This window comes from Solea senegalensis, linkage group LG6 (genome assembly GCF_019176455.1).
Source record: "Solea senegalensis isolate Sse05_10M linkage group LG6, IFAPA_SoseM_1, whole genome shotgun sequence".
Classification (NCBI taxonomy): Eukaryota; Metazoa; Chordata; class Actinopteri; order Pleuronectiformes; family Soleidae; genus Solea; species Solea senegalensis.
In genome coordinates, this window is record NC_058026.1 from 25,938,271 (window position 1) to 25,955,597 (window position 17,327).

The 17,327-nt window shown below is 41.2% G+C and overlaps 1 protein-coding gene across 2 annotated transcripts in view; it reads left to right on the plus strand.

The window, feature by feature from the left end:
- Positions 1-7,392, plus strand: part of cntln (centlein, centrosomal protein) — a 78,451-nt gene extending 71,059 nt beyond the window's left edge. For both annotated transcript variants that reach the window (XM_044027960.1, XM_044027961.1), the window contains exon 27: positions 6,609-7,392. In XM_044027960.1, the coding sequence (XP_043883895.1) occupies positions 6,609-6,719 (111 nt within the window). In that variant the 3' untranslated portion in view covers positions 6,720-7,392. The remainder of the gene's footprint in view (positions 1-6,608) is intronic.
- The last annotated feature ends 9,935 nt before the right edge of the window (positions 7,393-17,327 follow it).

Genomic DNA, 17,327 nt, shown 5'->3' on the forward strand with positions numbered 1-17,327 from the left:
TCAGAGCACATGCGAAAGACCAGTGTGTGCGTGTGTGTGTGCGTGTGTGTTGTTTGACATCACTGTCATGCACTGCCACATGTCAAAGTAACAAGAAGGAGAGCCATCCGTAACACGTCAGCAAACAGTGTTGTGGCTGTACATGTTGAGTTACTGCTCCTTTCATGCAAACAAAGTGGCATAGACTTCAGGAGGACCCTCGCCGCCGCCCCATATGTCCACTCAAAACCAAATGAAACATTGCATTCATTTCCTTGTCTCTTACCTCCACTGGTGAGTTAATGAAATCAAACCCTATGCCTCTCAGTAGAGAGCCACCATAAGCAGCGCTCCATAGCCAGGATCAAGGGACGGTGCTATCTAATAATCATGAGCAGGCCAGGGGGTGCACTGTATGGCTCCACAGCAACCCACCATGAATAAGGCCAGCAGAGAAGATGGAGTGTCCATGTGGGCCGTAGGGTCCAGGCACCGACCCGGGGAAGCATTGATTTAATTGCCTTTGGTTTATTTGTGGAGTCCTAATTATTGACTGGAGGTAGAATTTAATGGGCCAAGTCTTTATGAAGACAGGGAAATGACTGGCTTCTGCTGCTGGCCAATAATGAACAGGAGGAGCATGTGCATGCAAGTGTCTGCACATGCACGAAAAAAAAAAAAACACACACATTCCCTCCAGATCATTTTTCAGACTCATTTTGAACACACACATACCCATCTCAAGCCTCATGACAGCATAATAACATTTAAAAAGTCATTGACTCTGTTGATTTCTTTATGACAGGACAGTGGTTTGGTTTACTAGTATGGGGTGGCGCTGTGGGCCTGCTAATATTTACCTCACAATCACACCCGAGGGAAACGTACAAGCATCACTTCTTATCAGCCTCTAAACTATAACAAGCAGGCAAACATTACATTAAGACAGTAGTAGAGACATGCTGGACCAATCTTGACTGGACACGTTATAAAACATCAAAGGTGTTTATGGATGGACTACAGGGCTGAAATGATTCTTTTCTCGCCCCAATCGAACTCGGGAGAGGTTGATGTTGCTCGTTGCTGCCATAAAGGACATTATTTTTGTGCCGTTAAATACCAGACTTTATTTATGTCATTTCTTGACAACGCTTCTCACCATATTGGCTCTTACATCATTAACCCTGCGTATTAAAAAAGAACAAAGGCTCCGTACTCTGCTGTACAATGTTAATGCACTGAGAAAGTTTTCTATTGTCAGTGCTGTGAGGGTGAGGGGTGTTGTGTTGTGTTGTGTTGTGTTGTGTTGTGTTGTGCTGTGTTGTGTTGTGTTGTGCTCATTATGCCTCTGTAATGACAAGGAACAGCTCTGAGTCCCACACTTCTCTCTGAAGGAAAGTGACTCTAATTAAGCCTCATTTAATGATTGAGCTAATTAAATCAGCCGCTCTTTTTTGTCTCTGTAAGTGTGTTTGTATGTGTGTGGAGAGGACTCGAGCTGAGCCTTTGTACTGTAAATATGTCACTGGAACAGTGGTGAGGGCCATGAGGGGGTTCCCTGGAGGAGACTGCTGTTAAAGTTGTTAATACCATAGCACACTCTGTGTCTTACTCAGTTTATTCAGCTTGCATTTTGCATGAATAGAAACGGTACATGTAGTGGTTTGTGTTGGTGCTGTTGCTTTACTTTTTTAAGGAGTCTTTAAAAGGCAGTTTGCTGCTGTAGTGTCACAAACGGCACATTTTAGGAGGTAAGATTGGTTTGAACAATCCAGATGAAAAACATTATTATTCTTGATGTACAGCTTTAAGGTTACTGCCAGTCAGTCACCCAGGGTTCATACTTGGGAGTGAAGTGGATTTCTGCGTTTTTAAGCCCCAAAAACGGCGTCACCGTCTAAACGAAAGGCACTTCTGATAAAATATTTTGTCGTTTTTACCCACAAGTGTCCTCGTGTGAACGTCAACACAGCAAGAGAACTGATGATGAAAGTGGACATGTCCTCACGTGTTAAATTCCCTTATGTCTTTGACAAACACTGAAAGTCAGTCAGTTTATCCAGTTCTGTCTCGGACAGTTTGCTGTATTGGCACCACCACTTTGGCTGGTTGTCGCTGCTTCTCAGCCAGTGAGTCATGGTGTTTATCACGGGTTCTTGACTGCTGAATTCTACCTAAAGGTTGCATCTGTTTTGTATGGGTATCACCTTTCTATATTTAGAGCCCAGTTGTTTCTGAACCACCTCATTTTCACACCTAATGAGTAGGAACCTGAAACAAAGACCCGGTGCTTTTCTGTGTTTAATCTAGGGTGTATTTAGGTCAGATCCCTAACAAATGCATGTTGCGCACTGGAATGATGTTTCCAAACAACTTATCAAGAAAAGGAGAGATTTTTAATTACAGTATTTGGGCCCCAAGTGTCCAATTCCCTTTCATATCAGTCTCTAGTGGCCTAAAGGGAGAAAAGAGAGGGATCTGTTCCACTGCAGGGGAAGGTAATTACAAAGGAGCGGGCGAGAATAGACATGTCGGTGCTTAAAGTGGTTTTCTTACCTGAGCCCCTTTTTTTGCAAATGTGACATATTCATTATCGAAGATAATCAAATGCAAGAGGGTGCCTTTGTGCATGGGCTTTTTTTAATCTATTTATCTTGGTGTTGTTGTTGTTGTTATTCCCCTGTATCATAAATTTGATTTTCAAACAAAAGTGAGAAGATCAAAGATCAAAGAGCTGTTTTCCCCTCTGTGGTAAAACTAGTGTAACTACTTCTCCCTTACCTTGAAAAGTGGCCTAGATCTGAAACCACTCACTAGCCAGGGACAAGGATTTAAAACAGTGATCCTCCACAAACTTAGTCCAATACGTATGTTTTTATAGTTATTATGAAAGTAGTAGTGTACGTCTGTCTTTACACTGTTCTGGAACTTAACTTGTGTGTGAGAACACTGGCATCATCTACCTAATTAAATACTGTGAGGCTAATATAGTATTTTTATATTGATAATGTGGTAAAGTGGAGAATAAATAAGGAAGATACTGAGCAGATATTTCCTGAGTGCACACAGACATTTGGAACATGTTCACTCTTACATCTGTTTCAGGCTTACTGCATCCCCCTCCCTCCTCATTCGGACTCATTTAGATATCCAACAGCCTGACACAATCTCTGCTGCTACTCACTTACTGGAGCCGTGCACTAACCCCTTCCAAGGGAGAAGACAAAAGAGCTTGAATGATCGATCTTTGAAGAGAAAAAAAGTTGGAGTATGTAATGCCACTACCAGACAATGGTCACTGGAGTGCTGTATCTTTGAGCTGCTCCTTGCCTTGAGGTTTGCCCCGGGCTATAGAATAGCAATGTCATTTAATTGGCTCATAAAAACACCTTTTGCTTGCAGCTCCTGTCCTTGTCTTTTTGCACATGTGCACACACACACACACACACACACACACACACACACAGGTTTGTGCAGCTATTCTTGCAAGGACACTTTGTCTTTCGTTCATTTGTGTAGCCAAACCAAAACCTTACCACTGAATGCCTAACCCTCTAACCTTAACCTAACCCCAATTTAAATCTTGCCTGTAACCTTAACTAGTTGGTTGTTTGTTTTTTACTGAAGAGATAACAAAAATGAGTACATGCACACACACAAATGCAGACTTCTCAGTGACTATGGCTTTGCACATGTGTTCACTTCTCAAACATCACACCTAGACAAAGGTCTGCTCTGCGGGGCCTGTTGAATAGTAATGGCTGTGAGTTAGCACGGCTACACCAACTATTTCAATGTTGCCAAGGGGGACAGGGGGCCTCTTGCACAATAGTGGTCATGTTGCTCAGCACTGATTCTGGCGAGGTCTGCTGAAGGGGACAGGGGCCTGACTAAATCAACTGTTGCATAACATTACTGCCAGTTCCTAACACTGCCTTAAGCAGCCCAGGGGATGCAGTAGAGCAGCTGCACCGCAGCTTACCTCCAACCACCCTGAAGGATATTGGTACCCAGCAAATGTGCCATGGAAGTCCTGCTCTGGACATTTGTTTGTGTGTCAGCGTCTCAGAACAAGACGGTACAGTAAGACTAAAAGACTGAAGTGTTCTCTCACTATACTTGGTGACATAGATCAACTTTAATGAAGCTTTACAAAGATATTGATGCGGCTGTGTCATAGTTTGATCTTTTGATGTGTCATTGATTTAAAAGTGCACTTGAGAACTGAAGAAGCCTCTTGGATGAGGGGTGAAACATCTTCATGAAGTCTATTAGTCCATTGATTCAATGACTTCTGGATTCTGGTTTCGAGCACTGTCACAACGCAAATCTCCACTTTTTCTCACCCCAGGCTGTGATGAAGACATTAAATTACTTAGATGGTTTCTCAAAGTTTTAACATGTTTTAGACTTAAGTCGTATCAATGTAAGATTTCTCTGGATTGTGTTTACCTGTTTTTATCTGCACTGTGATTATGCAGTTTCCAATGTTGCTGTTCCATTGACGTGCATGTCATGGTGGTGTCTCTACTTTAGTGGTGGTTGTTTGCATAGTTAGTGTTTCTAAGTGCAAATAGCTGATCAGGAAAGTGTGTATACCATCTGTGCGCAAACGTGTGTGTGTGTGTGTGTGCGTGCGCGAGTGAGAGAGACAGAAATGGTGAGATTTCCCTGAAGGACAAAGGCAGAGGGAGAAATCTCAGCAGTTACTTCAGACTAGTGGTTCTCTGTGGATTAGTGCTGTATGTTTGATGCATCCAGTGCTGCTGGAACTGACTCCCCACTGTACAACACACACTTAAGCGTGCACATACTCTTTCACACACACTTCCCATCACATGGGGCCTTGTGTTCCCAGCTCCTGTTTCCTTTAATGAAGAAGAGAGAGGTGTCATGGGGCAGGGGGCCTGTGTTTGTGTGTGTGTGTGTGTGTGTGTGTGCGCACATGTGAGTTTCTGGGGCTCTCACTCTGTAAATGCATCGGAAATTGATAAGATGATGGTTTCAAATCACATCATAGTGCTTTTCTGTGTCCTTAAAACATGTCAGCTGCAGACCTAATTCCAATATGGGTCGTGAGAGTGTGTTAATCGCTTCAAAGCAACAAGATACCTTGCATCTCCCTTTCCTCCCTCCACAGATAGTAGACAGTGAAGTATGTTACAGCATTTTGGACACGCCCGCATGTGTCCTTTTGTCTGTGGCTTATATTAATTATGGGATAGAGAGTGAAACATTTGGAGTCACTATTTTCATTTTGGCCCATCCGCCTCTCATCTGAGGTCATGTGCCTTAGAAAATTGCTCAGGGAAGTATTTTCTTTCCCCTCTTTAAAAGGCTCATAACCTGGATTGACTATTTATGGGTGATATTGTGAAAGTCGTCTTTGATCAGGCATCCTAATGACCATAAAATCCTTGTGTTGGTTCAGAGGAAAAACAAAATGAGCCTGGAATCTAAGGAGAGACGTGCCTATCCCTTTATATTTACCTTTCCTGCATTTGCATGACAACGATTAGAAAACTCACATTACCTTTAGAGTCCTACTTTTATATTGTGTTCCTGTGTGATTAACTGGACACATCCTCTCTCTCCTTTCGTTAATTGTCATCTGTGTGCCTTGAGCTTCGTGAAAACAATTGTTGTCTTTATTTTTTTCCTGGAATGAGTGGTTTATATTTTTATCTTGCTTTAAAACGCCTCTCAACCCATATTTACCACTTTTGGATGCTGTAATCATTCCTCTCCTGTTCTTACTCACTGTTATTGAAACGATTAGATGAAGAGCTACTGGACATTAGAGACAAATTCCTTGTATGTGTAAACACAGTGGGTCAGTAGAGTTGATTCAAATAATGGAAGAGTTTAGGTAAGATTATATGTGACACTGTTTCAGAGTTACGCGCATCTTAGTAGAAAATACCCTCTTTTGTTTACGTGTTAAGTGTTCCCCTGTTGAGCTGCAGTGAGTGGATAGTAACAGAAGGCTGTAACTTTATAGAGACTCCCTTGATTAATCTAACTGATGCCTCATAAGAGCTTTATCTGATGCTGAGAATGAGGACTGTGAATTTTGTCCCCCATCTCTTTCATTATAATTATAAATATAGTAATAAAAACTCATATATGGCACGTTTCTCTGCAAAATACAGTATATACACATTATAAATCAGAGGGTCGGGGAATACTGTGTGTGTGTCACAAAATCAAAGGCTTTCGGGTAAAAATGTGTGTAGAAGAGTTGTAAAAAACAAAGCTGCTGACAAGAGAGGGAGCTACATGGTCGCTCCAACAGCAATTACCAAGGGATGATGTTGAAAATAAGTCACTGTCACTATAGCAGCTTGGATGTCCTAAAATCATGTGAATGTCACTTTAAAATGATTCTTTTCAATATATATGTAAGAGAGCAATTATGCAAAATAAGAAAACCGTGAAATCAAGTGTGAACGGTCCCCACAAAGGTTTCACAAGTCCTCAGGTCAACATACAAGCTCTCTGAAAACCTGCCAGGTGTCAGAAAACTGACCTTTTTAATAGTGGTGTTTGTTTTGTGTTTGACTCATTTTCACTCCCCCTTTTCTACCACCACCCCATACCCCCTCTTCCCTCCTTCGCCTCCCCTGCAGATCCCCTCTGCCGGCCAGCTAATAGAGGCTGTGCGTGTGAAGATGAAGGAGAGGAAAGTGCTGACAGAAGAGCTGGCCACGCTCACAACACCAGTCAGCGAAAAAGCCTGACTCCCAGAGCTGAGGCTGGGAAAACTGTCATCCTCTTCTTTTTCCTCCCTCCCTCCCTCCCTCCCTCTCTCCCTCACTAGTTCCTACTCTGTGGGAGCTGGACTGAGCCAAGCTGAGCCGGGGCAGCAGAACCAATATTTGTGAGAAAAGCGCTGTCAACTCACTCTGGGCCACTGGTGCAACACAGCAGCCTGGCTTTTGTAAATGAGCCCTCGACATCTGTGTTAGCCCTCAGTGCACTATGTCTATTAGACAGCGCCCTTTAGCGCCAAGGTAATTTACAGTGCAGCCACTCTCTCCCACTCTCAACACAGACCTGCGGTGATAAGGCAAATGCTTACGCTAATGTTTAAGTTTAAGAGTTGTTTTTTTTACTCTCTTACCTCTCCCCCTAATTTATTTGGCAACTCAAGGACTTGACCTGGTAATGCCAAGTCAACAGAAAGTCAACACAGTACACAGAGCAGAATATTCACTGTAACACGTTAGATCTATTTATCATCATGTGATTGCTCTGCTCTCTATCCAACGATCGGAGCTCAGTATTTATTTCTGAAGGAAAGAACGCTTGCTTGAGATACTTAAACTTGTATTAATTGTTTCCAGTCTGCACATAATGTCCCGCTGATAATCTCATAGTTGTTGTTTTTTTTTAAATCTCACAATTTCTAAATAAAAAAAAGTCTGTTCTCTTATTGTGTGTCTTTGTTCTGTTCTTCGAGGAATCTTGTGCTCTTGTTTCTCGTTAAATGCTCTCTCGTATTTTCCTCTGTTGCAGCGGATCAAAGGACTGTCAGTCAGAGTGTGATGTGACTGAGGTTGCTCTGGTGGACAGCAGGGTTCTTACACCTCTGTCATGATTGACAGCTGACTGTTGGCATGGTTCCTGTCTGTAACAAGTGACCCCTGCTGTTGACATCATTAACACGGGTCCACACGAGCACTCACACAAGCAGAGCAGAGCACAGGCGTGTATCACAGGAAAAGTTCCATCCTTGACATATCTACCTCCAATGCTTTTATCTATTTCCCCTCTCCATCCTGCCTTATTATTCACTGTGAATATTAAACCACCGTCCCGGTCTCCTCTGTCCTTGAGTTGGCTTCCTACACTAGAGACATCACTCTCCTCCCCTTACTGTATAACCTTTTTTTTTTACTCCTTTCTTTACCTCTTGTGCTTTTGTTTTGCTTGCCATTTTTCTTTTTATTATGTATAATTAACTGTGGTTGTGAAGACTCCTCCATTCAGGAATTAAAAAGAAATAATTCCACTTTTTAATCCCCCTCCCATCTCAAATATATGCTAATGATGTCGTTTTCCTTTATCTTTTTATAATAAAGGATTAGGCCAGGACTGTCTCTCGCTGCAACTCGGGGACCAATTTAGCTAGGATCCAGGAGAGACAAACCCTGGTGGTTAATTACCATTCATTAACATAGTTTGCATCTTTTCTTCTCCTCCAATACCCATGAGCCAGCTATTGTCAATATTTGTCCCATATAAATTCTTGCATTTTTTCCCAGTCACTGTCCTCCAGCGTAATGCAGCTAATGACAAACATTAATAACTCAGAGAAATCCGGTGGCGCAGCGGGTATAGAGGAGACGCACACAAATTATCTGGGAGCCCCACTGTCTAACTGTCTGTGTTCCTCTCTCTTCCTTTTAGCGTGTAGTGCATAGTCAACATGTTTGCCCTGCCATCCGGCCTCGGCTGACACGCGCGTGCTATTTCTATGACATATTCAAATGCGGGCCCCCTCAGCTGGTTCTCCCTTGGGTTTAATTAACCTGGCCTTGCCTTTGACGCTCCCTCAGTGAAGACGTTAAAACGATCTTGAAAACACCCTTCAAACATACACACACACACACACACGCGGGTTCTCCACTAGGTACTGTATATGATTCATGCTGTTTTTTTTCTGTTTAGCAATGACGTGCCATACCCTTCATTCCTTCTCTTTCCCTCTCTTCTTGTCTTCCATCCTTCTCTTCTTGCACAGCTCTCATTAAAAGGGCTTTCCTGTGGGAATTACTTTGATCAGTAGTTCCAAATTCAAAGTTTTCCTCCCTTTCCCTTTATTCATTCCAGCACAATCATCTCTGTGTCATTTTGTTTCTTCTGTTTTTCATCTTTATCTTTTCCACTTTTTATGTCAAACCCCTGCTTTTTCTTCCTGCAGATTCCTGCTGGTGATGTTTCGGGTCCCGGGGGACTTTTGTTTGTGTTGTGTGTGACCCAAGGCCGCTTTAGGTTCCCTTGGTCTTCTGTGAGACTGTGCCACTTGGGTGGGACGAGGAGCTGCCCAGTACAAAGAATGGTCAAAGCATTAATGGATCATTGCTGCTGCCTCTAAGTGATGCACAATTAGTCGTTGCCGACTCTCAGAACTGCCTCCGGTGATTTCCCTTCTTTTCTGACACAGTTACACTCCCTGGCTATCGCTGCCAAGACACCAGTCTGCTTTGATTTCCAGGCACAGACACTTGGCACTGTCTTAAATAACAAGGTGCTTGTGACATGCAGCCAAATGTGTTTTTGACAAATGTATAATGCAACATGTTTAGAGAGAAAAGTAGACGCTGTTATGACAGAAGTCTTATCGTGCTGCATTGTGTGTTATTGTGTGTCACCACTTTGGTGTGAACATTTCTTTTGCCTGTACGTGAATTACACATTATAGGGAACATTTCAGGTCTTAGACTTGGCTTTGCAGGAAGCTCCATGTATAATGTACTTTTTCATTAGATCAGATGCCACCTTAAGAAGAAGAAAAAAGGAATCCATGGCTCGTGATGCACATATGCTGTGTATACAACCTCATTGATCTTCACTTGAACAAGTCCCTTATCCTCTTCTACAGCACTCCAGACATGAAACGGCAGCAGATTATGGGTGGATGCGGCCTGCCGTGGGAAGCTAGGGAACAGATAAAAAGGCCAGTCACTCTGGGGACTAAAGCTATGTTTTGATGCTTTGTGATAAGGCAGAGGCATAGAGTGAGATGAAGGGCAAAGTTACAGCATATCTCTGTAACCTGGAGAAAGTGGTCTCAGAAATTCAGACCCTAGTGCCCCAAATATAAATATTGCTGCAGTCGATACCTTTTTGGAGTTCTTATTTGTCCTGTCCTGCACTTCTGTTGTTCTTTGACTCTCGCACCGTCTCCGTCCCTGTGGACTGTCCTAAGCCTTGCTCACCGTATCTGACTCTCTAAAGCCATGGCCTGAGCTCCCGGGGAGAAAACGGGAGAATGAGAGAGGGGTTGATCCGGTCTCTAATCCACCTCATCTTACAGCATAGGAGGGAAACTGCAGTCCTCTTTGAATGTGACTGCCTGAACCCTCTGGTGTCCTGATGACTAATCTGGGATATTGTCTCAAATGGTGTAGAGAACATTATTCTGAATATCACAGCGTTCAAATATACTCACGCGTGTACTGTACATGTAGTTCATCACTTTTAGTCTTCATTGGTAGTTGCTGTTATCATATACAATATCTCCGTAGTCTGTGGTGTTTAGCTCCTCAACGCACCTCTCCACCTTGACTAACTTTTCCAGGCATTCATTAGCGGACTGGCTGAAGTTTGGAGGGTATGAAGCAGGCTGGCAGATTACCCCCTATAAAGTAGCACACCTCAGGTAATCACACTAATGAATTCAAGCACACACCCCCCCCACTCCTCGCCCACCCCTCATCCGTGTCTCCTGTTCTCTGCACTTTCTCCCTTTCTTCCACAGTGGCGTTTGGTGCGAGAAGTGCAAAACAACAAAGAAGTGTTTGTTTGCATAATATTAGCACTGCACACTTGCACACAGTGGCGGGGGCCTGACTGCGGGACTGACTGGAGGCCTCCCATGAACACAGGTGGAGCAGGGCGAGCATCACTGGGACCAATTAGAGCAGAGCACAGGTACATTAGCATGTTTGAGTGGAGTAGAACGGTGTTGGTAGGCCTTATGAAACGCAAACACGCGACCGGGTGTGGCGACGTGGCCGGCATGTGTGCGACAGATGACCCGTGGTCTGCTTCCACTGCACATGCTGGAGTTTCCTCTGTTCTTACAAACACCCTTTACTCGCAGCGAGTTGTTCACGTTCAAATTAGTTTTATTCACGGTGAAATAAAACATGAACATTTGCCAATGTGTCAAATATTAACATAAAAAATGAAGTCTGTTGTGGGGGTTTTGCCTCGAGGGTGATAGAAACAAGCAGGAGATTGTGATTCATTATGTTTTACAGAACAGTCAGAGCAGAGCAGGTGCACCGGAGCATCGGAAGACATCAAACCACTGTGAAAGTGAGGTAAATATCAAAATCAATAATAAATGATGGTAACCAGAGAAAGCACTTGGAGAATGCAAACATTGACCATAGCCTCTCACTTTCACACAGTTGTTTTTAATGTTTTTTTTGGGCCTTTTTTGCCTTAATTGGACACGAACCTGGGTCACTGCAGATGGGCCCTTTACCCGGCTCTACCCACTGTTTCACACAGTTCTAATACAATCCCTTAACTAGGTTTGAATCACCACCAGACTATGTCCTCTTTGAGCCATAACCTGCATGAACCATCCAGATCTCTCGTATAAGATTTTCACAAAGCGACAAAAACATAACCACCTTGGCAGAAGTAACGATGGATACTGGGGTTTCCCTGTGTTACTTGACTTGACTGATTACGTCATGGTGTTCAGTCTGTTCTCTTGAAGAAGCCTAAGGACACAGCTGCTTTGGTACATTTATTAATCTACGAGGCCATACTGGCTAGACCTTCCTCACATCTATGTAACAACTCCCACTCGAGCTTCTAAGTATTATTTTTGAACTTGGTTGAGTAACTTTTTCCTACTCTGCTCCCTGGTCATGGAATAACCTTCAGAACATGTTCAAACTTAATGACTTGTTGAAAAACAGTTGTAAATGAAAAGTGTGGTTGCTATTCCTGCGCGAGACTTGGTATTGTGTGTTTGCGTGTGTTTCTTTTGATTAATTCTGTTGTATAATTTCTATAACTCAGTTATGATGAGATATCTGGGCCAAGTCTCTTTCAAAAATAAGATCAGTGGACTTTGTGGTTAAGTAACGATGCTTTTCCAAGTGACAGACTTAAACAACTTCTTCCATGTTCTTCCATATCAGAGATGGCTGGGGATTTGGTTTTCTTTGTCATGCTGAAAAGTTTTGAAATTTCAGGTAGGTGCATGTTAAGCATCACAGGGATTTCATGGCAGAAGGTAAGTGTGACCGATGACTCCAAACATCACTGACTAAGACTAAGTTAAGGCGTGCCAGGTTTATTTGTATAGCACCATTCTTACACCAGGCAATTCATAGAGCCTTACAGAAGCTAGTAAATATATTGGAAATTAAAATGAAATCAATTATAGAAATAAAACCTATTTAAAACATTAAAAAACATTTAAATCAAGCAGACAGAATTGTTCTGTGTTCGCTCTCCCTTATTTGTCCTCGATGTGAAAATGAAAAAGTCACAGGGCTTACACTCTTTTACCTGTTCTTCCCATTTCATCTAATCAGTCCCCCTTTAACTGAACAGATAAAGCATCTGTTAACTTAAAATGAATTAAAAAAAATAAAATGTCATTAAACAAGCAGATGTGAAAGTTAAAGTGGTTAATATGAGAAAGCTGCGGTAAACAATAATGTTTTCAACCCTGATTTAAACAAGCTGACACACCTCAGGTGTTCAGGTGTTCAGGGAGCTTGTCCCGCAGGTGAGGACCATAGAAGCTAAATGCAGCTTGGACCTGCTTGGTTCTGACCCTGGGGACGCTGAGTAAAGTTAACTTAAGAGTTTGTTGTTACTATTCACCACAGTCATTCAACCTTAGCACACACTCACTCATGTTCTACTGCTTTATCCTCCACACGAGGGTCAGAGGCGGCACTGTTGTCGATCTCATCTCGACATGTCACCAGTCCATCACAGGGACATATAGAGACAAACAACCATCCATACCTATGGTCCATTTAGAGTGGACTGTGGGAGGAACCCAGAGAACCTGGAGAAAACACACACACACACACACATGGGGAGAACTCCACGCCCTTGTTCTGACTGGGTCAGGAACCCCGGTCTTCTTGCTGCAAAGAGTGCTCACCACTACGGCAACCATGTTGTCCCTTAGTAAATAAAAATATCACTTATACATGAGTGTAACAGATGAAACAAGCTCCTCTCTGCACATGAACAAACACACACTCCTTCACTCTGAGTCCAGTGTAATAGATAAAGTTCATGCTTCCATCTGTCCGTACAAGTGTTGGACATGCATCTCCTCTAAGGGAATTAATGACATGGCTCATTGTGTTTAACACTGCTGCATCATTTCCCACCACTAGGTGGTAGCAGAATAGCATAGTTCCTTACTCATCTGTGGACAGACATTTGTCAAATAAAGTATATTTTCCTTGCTTTAATCACTGTAGAACAATACACACGATGACAGAGTATAAATAACAGAAGAACATGAATGTTGTATCTGCCCTAAAACATGTAAACAATAAAGGAATGCACTCAAATGTAGAATGAAATATACAATAAGCTTTTAATTTGAAAGTCGGGCTCTTGTAATTGCCAATGTCATTACAGTTTGATTTATTGTGTAAGTGATAGATTCACAGAAGTGGCTCAAAAGTGCCAAGTTTTGTTTTCAAATTAAAAGTTATGATCAAATCATGACTGAGATGTGAATTACAAAAATCCTGATGGTCTTTTTCCATTCGTTCTCTTTGAATGTATGTTCAGAAAATCACCACATGATGGCGCCACATGTCTGCGTCTAACTATTTGATATGACTAGATAATTGGGTTTTTCCTTTTCTTCTCCTCCTGCCTAAATGCATGTACTGAAATTCACCAGATGATGGCGCCACTAACATGTTTTTTTTTTCTCCAACAACCAGATGGTTACATTGTGATTCATTTGTTTCCATGACATTCATATTTATATAATTCTGGCAGCATAAAAGCTCAGATGTATGGTAAAACTAATGATGATAACATGAAGATGCACATGAATGATGTTCAGTTGCTTACTCATGTATATGAACACATTAACACATTGAATTGTAAAGGTTGTGGCTCATCTACATGAATGAATCCATTTTCTCCACCTTTTTAAATAGTGTTCTGGTTTGGCAATTCATTCATTCCCCATGTATAATATTTACAGTTGACCTCAGTTACTGGAAGAAGTTTCTTGTTTCATAGAAGAAATACTTAATATACTGTGTAGATGTGTTTTGGTTCAAGTGCTGATGTAATTCCATAATATTTTGATTCCTTGCCAAAGAGGCAGAAAATATAGGAACTACATGAGTGATTGTCAGTTTCTCCAACAGCCTGGTTTATTAACAATAATAATAATAATAATAACAATAACAATAATGGACAGTGTTTATAATTGATGTGATGAAGAATCTCTGTATCCTTAAGCGTCTCTGTCTAAAGTGACCTACTGTGTGTTAGTATTACATAATATTATATCATTAATCAGAGCTCAGTGATGATACTAGTGGGATAAATGAAACTTGATATGTGCTTCATGTAAGTGCACGTTCTACACACTGTATTCAGCATTAAATATTAACATTATTAAACGTAACGAGCACCTCCAGCCACCACATTACTGTTCACTTTAACAGGGAGCTTGTACAGGTCTTGAAAGTCTTGAAAACTATTTTAGCTCATAGTACAATTTGTGCACAAAAACATAAGATAAGCAAATAAAATAAAATAATATATATAATAATAAAATAATAATAAAAAGGCACGTTTAATCTGCATTTGAAGCTTGGAAGTAAACATTAAAATGATCAGATAAAGGGAAGTTATGTTAAGGTTGTTATTTTATTTTATTTTCCTTTATTTAACCAGGTAAAAAACCTCTTTTTCAAGAGTGACCTGACAAAGACGGCAGCACCAATAACACACAAGACACAAGTAAAATACGATCACACACTGCAGGAAAACAAAAGTGGGATTCACATGATTACACAGTGCAATCACAAGAACCTATTGAGTTTATTTCTCTGTCTTTGATCATTGTCTTGAATTCCCCCAGAGCTACAAGATGTGAGTGAACAGCTTGTGAATTCATTTATTAGTTCATTTGTGCTTTTATAGTTCTGACCGAGCTCTTGGTGAAACATGTTTGTGACTTCTGTGTGTTTTTAAAATGTTTTTTGTTCGTAAAACATAATTAACTGTGTTTTTATTCATTCATGCTTTTATTCAAACTAACCTTTCACAACACAACAGATGCAATCTCAACAAGAAAGTAGAAGAGGGCAAACCCCTTGTTTAATGTCATTTACATGTAATACCAAGCTATTACAGCTCATGCTCATTGTCCCACTTGTGTTGAATGTATATCCTAACGCCTGCAATTGTCATTGTCAGTTTATGCATACTTGATTTGTTATTATTATTATTATCAGTAGTATTATTATTGTTGTTTGAACTCTACAGCCTTTTGGTAATAATCAGTCTGAATGTTGTACCTGAGTCTTTATCCAGAGCTGGAGTGGCCACAATCTGCTGTCCAAACCACAACTGACCACTGCAGCCGCTGACCTGACAAATGTGAGTTCAGAGCATTATATGTATTAATCCCACAGTCTTAATTATCTTAGCTACAAAATATCCTGATGTTGAGAGGGAAAAGTCTGGGTGTGACAGAGACGGTGAGCTTCTGCACTGGAGCCTACGTATGGATTCATTCGTATGTGTGTAGATTAATGGTTACATTTATGTCCTGCACAATCCGACCATAAATCAATGCCTATTTTTTTGGTTGTTCTTGGTTTTTATTTCAAAGAAACATAATCAGGAAATCACAGCAGATACAAGAGAAAGGCAATATTCAGTATACTGTATTATACAGGACAAGTCCAATAGAAATTATAAATAGTGAATCAAAAGCCTAAAGATAGCCTTGCCCTCCCCTCTGCCAATGGGGCTTATGTTTAGATCGGCGTGGATTTATCTGTAAGTTATCCTGCTATAGGCAACGTCATGTCTACAGTTTTTGACGATTCAATCTGATTTTTTTCTGATGGGTAGATGATCACACAGTTGTGCTCTGAGTAGATTTTAGTAAGAATCTGACCACTGATGCTGTCACAAAAAAGTGTCCCATTGTCAAGAAGTCCCTGGGTAAAACTGTAAATAAAAAATCACATATCTGTCAAAACCCATTGACTCAGGAAATGTCATGTAGAACAGATCCAGAATATGAATTTGGCTGCAATTTTAATTGAACATGGGAAGTTCACATGTGTGTATGTCAGCAACATCTTTACAAGACAGGTGGATCCAGTGGATCAACATAAAGATAATCAGTGGTTCGTTAAATGCAGGTGACGCAGTGTTTAAACCAGTGATGGTCTCAAATTCTGAGCATACGCCATATTGCACCATCAAATCTTTTGTGCACAAGCATTACTCACCAGTGTGGTCCTCTGAGGAGTATTTACAGTTGTGTAAGAATCAGAATTGTTATGATCATACTGATATTATTGATGATGAGGTGAGACGACCAATGATGAGTTAAGATGAGTTAAGATTTTACTGTAGACAGATCAGAGGAGAACTGAGACAACACCGGACATCTGAACAGTGAGGCATCGTCACAGATTCTGGCGAGCAGCGCGCCAGGTCTGATACATGTAGTTAGTAAGACAGGTTAGTTTTCCGGTCCACATAACTGGCGTCTTGGTATCTAGGGAGGGAACCTTGAAAGGTGCCTATTTTGTGTCTTATCCTAAGTTATAGTTGGCAATATTGAACACCAGTTCTGGTTATAAGAATATGTGAGTAGTTAAACTTACATTTCTTAGAATTTTCTCTCACAATAATGCTGGTGCTATTGTTTATTGTTAAACAATACTTTGATTGCTCACTTTGGGCTTAAATCCTATTGTAATTCCCTTAAATTATTCCCTTTAAATTATTTTATGAGTCCTGATTTGCAGTGTTAGTCAGATTTAACAGACCTTATGTTGTCGGGGAAGCTTTTATATATACACATATATATATATATATATGAAAAACCTGAGAGCTAGAGGGTTATTTTGTTTGTGACGGCGCAGGATTCAGTTCAGATTTATATAATAACAAGTACCTGACATGTATAGAGTCATAGTTGTTTTTGAGCTGGTTCCTCCACACTTTGATTAAATCATTGAACAGTTTTGTAAATGTCTGTGTGTCGGTGTTCTGTCGTTGTCGTTGGGCGCTGTCCAGGGTGCTGATGTGTTATGAGCGCACTACTGAGGATGTCTTTGTTTCTATGGAACCGCTGTCTTTTAGCCTCTATTATACCCACAGACCTGATACACTGATCATGATATTTAAGAAAATAAAAACATTTTTCTTTCTTCTTTCTCTGTGTCAGATTTACGTTAAAATGTGTCTCTAATCTAGTCGTTCCTCAGATTAGAAGAATCTCAGCTTCTGTTTTTAACAAACCAAGTCGAGTAAAGAGGAGGTGGTCGCTTTAAAAGGAGCTGGCTGCGACGTCAGCACCGTTTTAGACGTGCGGGCCTGGCATCCAATAGCCTGATCCGGGC